Source organism: Chionomys nivalis, chromosome 8, assembly GCF_950005125.1.
Source record: "Chionomys nivalis chromosome 8, mChiNiv1.1, whole genome shotgun sequence".
Lineage (NCBI taxonomy): Eukaryota > Metazoa > Chordata > Mammalia > Rodentia > Cricetidae > Chionomys > Chionomys nivalis.
In genome coordinates, this window is record NC_080093.1 from 48,749,065 (window position 1) to 48,756,916 (window position 7,852).

At 56.8% G+C, this 7,852-nt stretch overlaps 1 protein-coding gene across 1 annotated transcript; it reads left to right on the forward strand.

Moving 5' to 3' along the window:
- The first annotated feature begins 1,034 nt into the window (after window positions 1-1,034).
- Window positions 1,035-7,611, forward strand: Slc22a12 (solute carrier family 22 member 12). Its single transcript, XM_057779633.1, has 10 exons — window positions 1,035-1,436; window positions 2,582-2,685; window positions 2,987-3,141; window positions 3,219-3,387; window positions 5,047-5,170; window positions 5,338-5,453; window positions 6,009-6,223; window positions 6,644-6,752; window positions 6,959-7,162; window positions 7,548-7,611. Exons 1-10 carry the CDS (start codon window positions 1,035-1,037, stop codon window positions 7,609-7,611), a joined length of 1,662 nt encoding a protein of 553 aa, XP_057635616.1.
- The last annotated feature ends 241 nt before the right edge of the window (window positions 7,612-7,852 follow it).

A 7,852-nucleotide genomic window follows, 5' to 3' on the forward strand; every position in this document is an offset into this window, starting at 1 on the left:
TGCTCCGCTAGAGGACCAGGGCTCTTGGTGCTTAATGCAGGATTTAGTGCGAGGTTTTGCAGTGTGGTGACAGGTGGAGGGGTCAAAGTAGAGGCCAAGGGAGAAATCCTTGGAATTAGTTCAGCTTAGAGACCTGTGAGACTGGGAGCTGAGGAGCTGGGGTGTCAACTGTGAGTCCATCCAGAGTGTGGGCCATGTGACGATGGGCAAAAAACTGATCCTAAGACAAGGAGACCTGGGAAGAGACAAAGGTTAGGACACTTGTCTTGAAAGGGCATGCAGTAATGTCAAAAGGGCTTATTGAGGCTCAGTACAGGGAATCAGTGAAGGAGGGCAGGAGCAGTGGCAGCCTCAGGAGACTAGTGAGGTTCATAGATTGGGTGGCATGGGACACACAAATCCCCAAGTATAGGACACCACTCGAGCTAGAATCATGCCATCCCTGAGACTGCAAAGCCAGGCCCACCCTCTCCTGGCTTAGATCACAACACAGTTATGGTGTCCCTGTGAGGAAGGTAGGAGACTGAGAGCTGACAGCCCCCACCCTCAGTGGCAGGACTGGGTCGCAGGTCTCACACCTGACAGAAGCCAGGACTGTGAAGCAGGCGGAGGGAGAAGGCAGGCCTTTCATTTGCAATGTAGTCACCTGGTTAAACTTTGAAGGAATGGTTACTAAACTCTCTCCTATTAAACGGCTCCCAGTCACACTTTAATTCTGGTCAGAGTGACTTCTGTCCCCTCCCTCCTTGCTTCCCAAATTTTTTTCAGGGAACTAGGGTCTGCTATTTCTCTGCGAGGTCCCCAATGGCCTCCAGATTACAGCAGAGGAGTCCAGGTCTCAGGGTGAGCCATTCCTAGTAACAGCCAGCAGGCAGATATCAAGAGTCTTGTTTACTCTGACTCAGTGGCACAGCTACCCTGACAGGCACCTGAGGAGATGGGTGTGGGCAGAACCGTGGGGGAAGGAGGCTCGTCAGACTGACCCTGCTGTCCTGGGCTAGTCTCTGTGAAGTGCTGGCACCCTGGAGAAATCCATGGCGTTTCCCGAACTCCTGGACCGAGCAGGAGGCCTGGGCAGGTTCCAGGTCCTTCAAATCGTGGCTCTGGTGACCCCCATCCTGTGGGTCACCAGCCAGAACATGCTGGAGAACTTCTCAGCTGCCGTGCCCCGCCATCGGTGCTGGGTGCCTCTGCTAGACAACAGCACTGCCCAGGCAAGTGTCTCTGGGGACTTTGGGCCCAATGCCCTCCTGACCATCTCCATCCCACCTGGCCCTGCTCTGCAACCCCATCCGTGCCGTCGCTTCCGCCAACCACAGTGGCAGCTTATAGAGCCCAACACCACAGCCACCAACTGGAGTGACGCAGACACGGAGCCGTGTGGGGATGGCTGGGTCTACGACCACAGTACCTTCACGTCCACAATCGTGACCACGGTAACAGCACTCGGGAGGTCAAACTCACAGTCACAGTTGGCTTGACGCAATTGTTCTGGTCTTACAAAGAATACACCTCCCCAGGATTTCTCACTGGGGGGCAACCATGACTTACAGGGGACTGGGCAGAAGGAGTCCACCTGCCAGATTAGTCTTAGTTGATCATGCCTGTGACCCCAGTGCTTGAGAGGCAGGAGGGTAATCGTGAGTTTGAGGCCAGCCTGAGCTACACAGTGAGTTATGTCTACACAGACTGCCACCCCTGTTTCTGCATCGCCCAATGGCTTGACCTATAGCCGAGCCTCGGCTGTGACTCTAGGTCACTCAGTCAGAGGAACCTGTCGGCTGTCTCAAGGCTGAGCACTGGCCTCTCCTGAGAGGTGTTGGCTGGCTGGGGAGATAAATCAGCAAACTGCTTGCGTGAAGGCATGAAGACCTGAGTTCAGCTCTCCAGACCCCATGGAAAAGCTGAGCCCAGTGGTGACATGACTATAATTCCAGCTCTAGAGAGGCAGAAACAGCGGGGCTCCCCGGAGCTTACTAGACAGCCAGCCTAACCTAATCAGTGAGCCTCAGGTTCAGTGAGAGACCATGTCACAAACACAAGGTAGATAGCACCAGAGATTGAACTCTGACCTTCGCAAGAACTATACCATGTACACACATGCACATTCTCTCTCTCTCTCTCTCTCTCTCTCTCTCTCTCTCTCACACACACACACACACACACACACACACACACCAAGAAAAGGAGGAAGAGAAGAAGGAAAAAGAGGAGTCAGACAGCCCAAGCCAATGGAGAGTGGCAGCTGCACCAGCAAGCAGGAAGAAGGAAGAACCCTGAGAGAGAGAGAGAGAGAGACAGTGTGTGTGTGTGCATGTGCATGAGTGTGTGTGTGTGCAAGAGGAAGCAAGCCTCCAGGGAAGGTGGAGGGTTCTCAGCAAGAGCCATGGCTCAGGAGAGAGTGGATAAGGCTAGAGGGGTCTTGACCCAGTAGTTAGGGTGACAGAATACTCCTTAAGAGTCCAAGTTACTAAACCTGTGGGTGCCTCATGAGCCAACCACACCCAGCTCCCTTCTCCTTTGCCCCTTCTGCCGGGACTGCCCTCCTCTTGATGTCAAGTCTGGCCCTCTTTTCCTCCAGTGGGACCTGGTGTGTGATTCCCAGGCCCTGAGACCCATGGCCCAGTCCATCTACCTGGCTGGAATCCTGGTAGGAGCTGCAGTGTGCGGCCATGCCTCCGACAGGTGAGTATGCCCAACTGGTCCCGGCAGGCTCTCCTAAATGGACCTGACAGGTTCGCACCGTTTCTCTCCAAATATTCATTGCTGAAGTCTGCTCTGCTTCACAGCAGCCTTTAGCCAGTGCTCAGGTGCTGCTGCCAGCCCTGCCTTGACCCTCCTCATGCTCACAGCCCTCCCATGGGTAGAGAATGTGTGTCTGGCCCACGTCTGGCTTTGCGCCTTCCTCATCTCAGGGGGCAGGAACAAGATAGCTCTTTGTGGGTTTGTTGCTGGCCAATGGCATGTCTCCCCATGTGCCCCACAGGTTCGGGCGCAGGAGGGTGCTGACCTGGAGCTATCTTCAGGCGGCTGTGTCTGGCACAACAGCTGCCTTCATCCCCATCTTCCCCCTCTACTGCCTGTTCCGCTTCCTGGTGGCTTTTGCAGTGGCAGGTGTCATGATGAACACAGCCAGTCTCTGTATGTCCCCCAGTTGGGGCTGGGTTGGGAAGGCTGTATGCAGGCCCCAGGATTGACCCCTTCCTTGCACCTTGCAGTGATGGAGTGGACATCAGCCCAGGCCCGCCCCTTGATGATGACCTTGAACGCCTTGGGCTTCAGCTTCGGGCACATCCTGACAGGCTCTGTGGCCTACGGTGTGCGCAGCTGGAGGATGCTGCAGCTGGCTGTCTCTGCCCCCTTCTTCCTCTACTTTGTATATTCATGGTGGGTGCTGCAGCCTCCTCCTTGAAAGAGGCTCTGCCCACTCTCGTGGGGGCAGTCAATGTGGGAGACTCCCCTTTTTCTGCAGACAGAGGGCTTAGGAGCTCTGGGGATCAAGACCACCTGGGCTTGAAGGAAGCCACTGGAGCCTGTGATGCTTATCCCAGCTGCCCAAGCCCAGACGTCCCCTGCTCCAGCTCACCCTCAACAAGCCAGGTGCCATCCTCTGTGGCCCAGCAACAAACTGGGGTCACTGTCCAAGCTCCCTCCTCAGGGGATCTTGCTAGTCACTCTAGCCCCTTTCATACTCTGCAGACCCCAAACCTCTGCCTCAACTTGCTTCATCCCCACCCCTACTCCCACCCGCACCATCCTCAGTGCCACCTTGACTCCTAGCTCCAGCCTCAAGTCTCCAACTACCTGCACGACCCCTCCTCACCTGAGCCCTTCTCACCCCAACCCCTCTTCACCCCTGACCCCTCCTCACCTCAACCCCTCCTCACCTGAGCCCTCATCACCCCTGACCCCTCCTCACCCCCAACCCCTCCTCACCCCGACCCCTCCTTACCCCTGACCCCTCCTCACCCCCGACCCCTCCTCACCCCTGCCTCCTCCTACCTAGTTCCCCAGTGGGACAAGAAAGCCTCTCCCCAGTCACTGCCCAGGTCACCCAAGGCCAACAGGTCACTGAGAATCATGTCCTCTACTTGTACTTGGCATTCCCTTCCCTCCCTTGTCCTTCAAATCTCGGGGGGTGGAGCTCAGGGTCCTAGTGGACATAAAACAGATGGCTCCTCCCAGCCACTGCTCAAAGGCAGCATGTCCTTCTGGGTGCGGGGGGGGGGGGGTCTTTGGTGATCAGAGGCCTGGAGGGAGGAGCAATGCTGTGTGGTGCTCACTACCAAAGACCTGGGGGCTGAGCAGTTCAGTACAGCAAGTAAGTGGGCAGGGGACAGGGGCGCTGTGTTTGGTGAGAGAGTGGGTGGCCTGTGCTGGATGCTGAGACGGTGAGAAGCAAGTTGGTGTCCAGCAGCCGTATCCCGACACAGAGACACAGACAGGGCCAGGAAAGCCAAGCACAGTGGGACTGAAGGGTCCAGGGATCGGGGCTCACAGAAGAGCAGACAGAAGGGCTGGGTGATGCTGGAGATACTGGCGCCAGCCTGAGCCCTGGGCAGGGAGTGGGGAAGCTGTTGGCAGCAGGAAGACAATACGACTTGGGGGAGATGACAGAAGGGAACAGGTGTGACATGGAAGATGCTACGATGGTGAGGTACCCTGGTAGCCACTGCGGTTCTGTAGCCATGGGAGTCCTTATGGCACCCAGGCCTGGTTCGGGCAAGGCTGAGGAGGGGTCATGTGACAAGGAGGTGGGAAGGAACAAGGAAGTCCCTCCCTATCCAGCAGCCTTCTCAGGGACTAGAGAACATGGGGCCCCCAAACTCAGAGAGGAAGGGGACTACAGGCGGTGATCTAGGTGGCCTGGCTACACACGCCACTGCTACTACCTTGTCCCTTATGGCCTCCATTGATCTCAGTTGCCCTGAGATTGGAGTTTACAATTCTCTGAAGCCACTTAGGCAGAGGGGAAAGAAGAACGGGGAGGGAAGGTGATACAATGGGGGCCACAATCAGTGGTCCCCCCACACCTGTCCACTTCAGGTGGCTTCCAGAATCAGCACGCTGGCTCCTTACGGTGGGCAAGCTGGAACAGGGCCTGCAAGAACTACAAAGGGTAGCTGCTATAAACAGAAAGAAGGCAGAGGGAGATACATTGACCATAGAGGTAAGTCAGGCTGGGCCTTCCCTCGACCCTGCCCCCTGTCCCTCAGATCCTCTCCCTGCCTTGCACAGGAACTCCCGTGGAGGTCAAGTGAGGGCCCTGGCTCTTGAAGGAGGGTCCCTGGGGGAGGGCCTATAGACACCTGGTGCTAAGAGCTCCCACTCCCACAGGTCTTGCGGTCAGTCATGCAGGAGGAAGCAAGTGGGGACCAAACTCGTGCCAGACTAGGCACCCTACTCCACACGCCTGGGCTGCGCCTCCGAACCTTCATCTCCATGCTGTGCTGGTAGGTGTCCTTCTACCCAAGACTACCAGCCATGGGGAAGCCTGGTTGGGACAGCGACCAAGCAGTCAGGGATGGGCCACTGGTAGAGATGTCTCTAGGATGACCTTTAGCTCAGGGACCTTGCTATCTATAGTCAGGCTCCCAGAGGAGACAAGCAAGGTTGTGTGGGCTGGTGGACAAGGATTGCAAGCCCAGGTACCTATGAGAGATTGAATGGGGAGGAACCACGGTGATGCTGGGAAAGCTGGAGAGGCGAATCAGACCTGAAGCTGGTCCATCAGACAGGCCGGTCCATCTTGTTTAGAGGCACCCGGCATACATGGCCCATTACCCCACCCGGCAAAGATCAAATTCACAGAGACTGTAGGGAAGAACTGTTCCATGGACTCGAGAGCCAATGACATAGCCACCCAAATGGAGTGCCAAGCAGAGAGAGGCTACTCCCTGGGTACCACCAGCCCTTCTCTCCCAGTGCCCAAGGTGGGCCTGGACAAGGCCAGCGGGGCAAGCGGAAGAACAACCACCCCAGGCTGACTCACTGACCCTCACTTCTAGGTTTGCCTTTGGCTTCACTTTCTACGGCCTGGCCCTCAACCTGCAGGCCTTGGGAAGCAATATCTTCCTGCTCCAAGTGCTCGTCGGGGTTGTGGACCTCCCAGTGAAGATAGGCGGCCTGCTGCTGCTCGACCGCCTGGGCCGACGTCTCTGCCAAGCCAGCTCCCTGGTGCTGCCAGGACTCAGCATCCTGGCCAACATACTGGTGCCCCACGGTGAGCTGCAGCTCAGCTGCGGGTGAGGAAGAGGAAGCAAAACTGCTGAGGCTCTCCTGCCTCCCCTGGGCGGGGCGGGGAGCATGGAAACAGGAATAGACGGTGAGGGACCACAGCAGAGGACACTTAGGAGAGAGGCTGTTGGGGTATGGAGGAGAGTGGCAGGGGGTCGAGCAGTGATGGACGGTAGAATGGTATGGTAGGGGCAGTCAGGAAAGCTAACCCCGAACTCGGTAATAGATTAGGGAGGGAGAGGAAGGGAGGCAAGGAAGACTCCTGGGGTCTGGTTCTGAGGGGCTAGAAGGTGGGGAGATTAGGGACACTGGAAGGACGACTCAGTGACATTTGACAGACAAAGGACAGGGAACAGTCCGGGGAATACAGGATGCCAGACTCTGCTGATACCACCACTATTCACAGAGATGGGGGTCCTTCGTTCATCCCTGGCTGTGCTGGGGCTGGGGTCCCTGGGGGCTGCCTTCACCTGTGCCACCATCTTGAGCAGTGAACTCTTCCCCACTGTGCTCAGGTGAGGCTGTCATTGGCTCAAGGAAAGAGCATTATAGCTAGAGGGGTCCCCATGGGTTTCCCTTCTACATGGTCTCAGGGCTCCCCAGTTAAGCCTCCACACTGCCTGGCCCACTGGGCCTCCCTGGACCTAGTGGAGTTGGGCCTGGTCAAAGGTCAAGACCCAGGGCAGGAAAAGTGTGACTCATAGGCAAATGTGCCCCACAGGATGACAGCAGTGGGCCTGGGCCAGGTAGCAGCCCGAGGAGGAGCCATCCTAGGCCCTCTGGTGCCGCTGCTCAGTGTCTACGGCCCCTGGCTGCCCCTGCTGGTCTACGGCGTGGTGTCAGTGCTAAGTGGCCTAGCTGCCCTGCTGCTTCCTGAGACCAAGAACTTGCCACTGCCCGATACCATTCAAGACATCCAGAAACAGTGAGTGGACCAGCCAGGGACCACCTCTTCATTCCCTCCCTTTCTCCCTCCGTCCCCCAGGCTGACGACAGGTGGACTTTACCCCTCTCCCTTCACCCCACCATGTGGAGGAACAAATGGCCCAGCCACCCTCGTGAGGCTGTAGGGAGAGAGAGCGCTAGCGAGTAAGCTGGCTTTTGTCGGGGAGAGGTCCTGGGGTGTGGTAGGTGTTGCTGGGGCCACTAAAGCCATAGGTGATTGACAAGGCTATCACCCACCACCCACCTCATCCTGATACTCTCAGACCTGAGCCCCACGCAGGATGTTCAATCATCAGCATGAACATGGACCAAGGGCCAGGGGTCACTCTGCTCCTTAGTCACACTTCCCTGCCTGTTCTGAACAGGTCAGTGAAGAAGGTGACACATGACACAGCAGGCCAGTCCATCCTGAGGTCTACATGGCTGTAGCCTCCTGGAGAGTCTGTGATTGGACTGGAGGAGGACCATGATGGCAGCAACGAGACGGGAGAAGCAATGGGCAGAGCTGGCAATGGCAGGTGAAGGCGCTGCCTCCAAGCTGAACCATAGGAACTCCAATCTTGGAACCCACACGGTGGGAGGAAAACTGACTCCACAGAGCTGTCTTCTGACTTCCATGCGGACAAAAGTCCCTCCCATCAATGATACACACAAATAAATAATTTATATA

Coding starts and splice junctions, on each gene's coding strand:
- Slc22a12 (XM_057779633.1), top strand. CDS start 1,035: ATGGCGTTTCCCGAACTCCTGGACCGAGCAGGAGGCCTGGGCAGGTTC. Junction 5,454..6,008: donor TTCATCTCCATGCTGTGCTG/GTAGGTGTCCTT, acceptor CCTCACTTCTAG/GTTTGCCTTTGGCTTCACTT. Junction 7,163..7,547: donor ATTCAAGACATCCAGAAACA/GTGAGTGGACCA, acceptor TGTTCTGAACAG/GTCAGTGAAGAAGGTGACAC.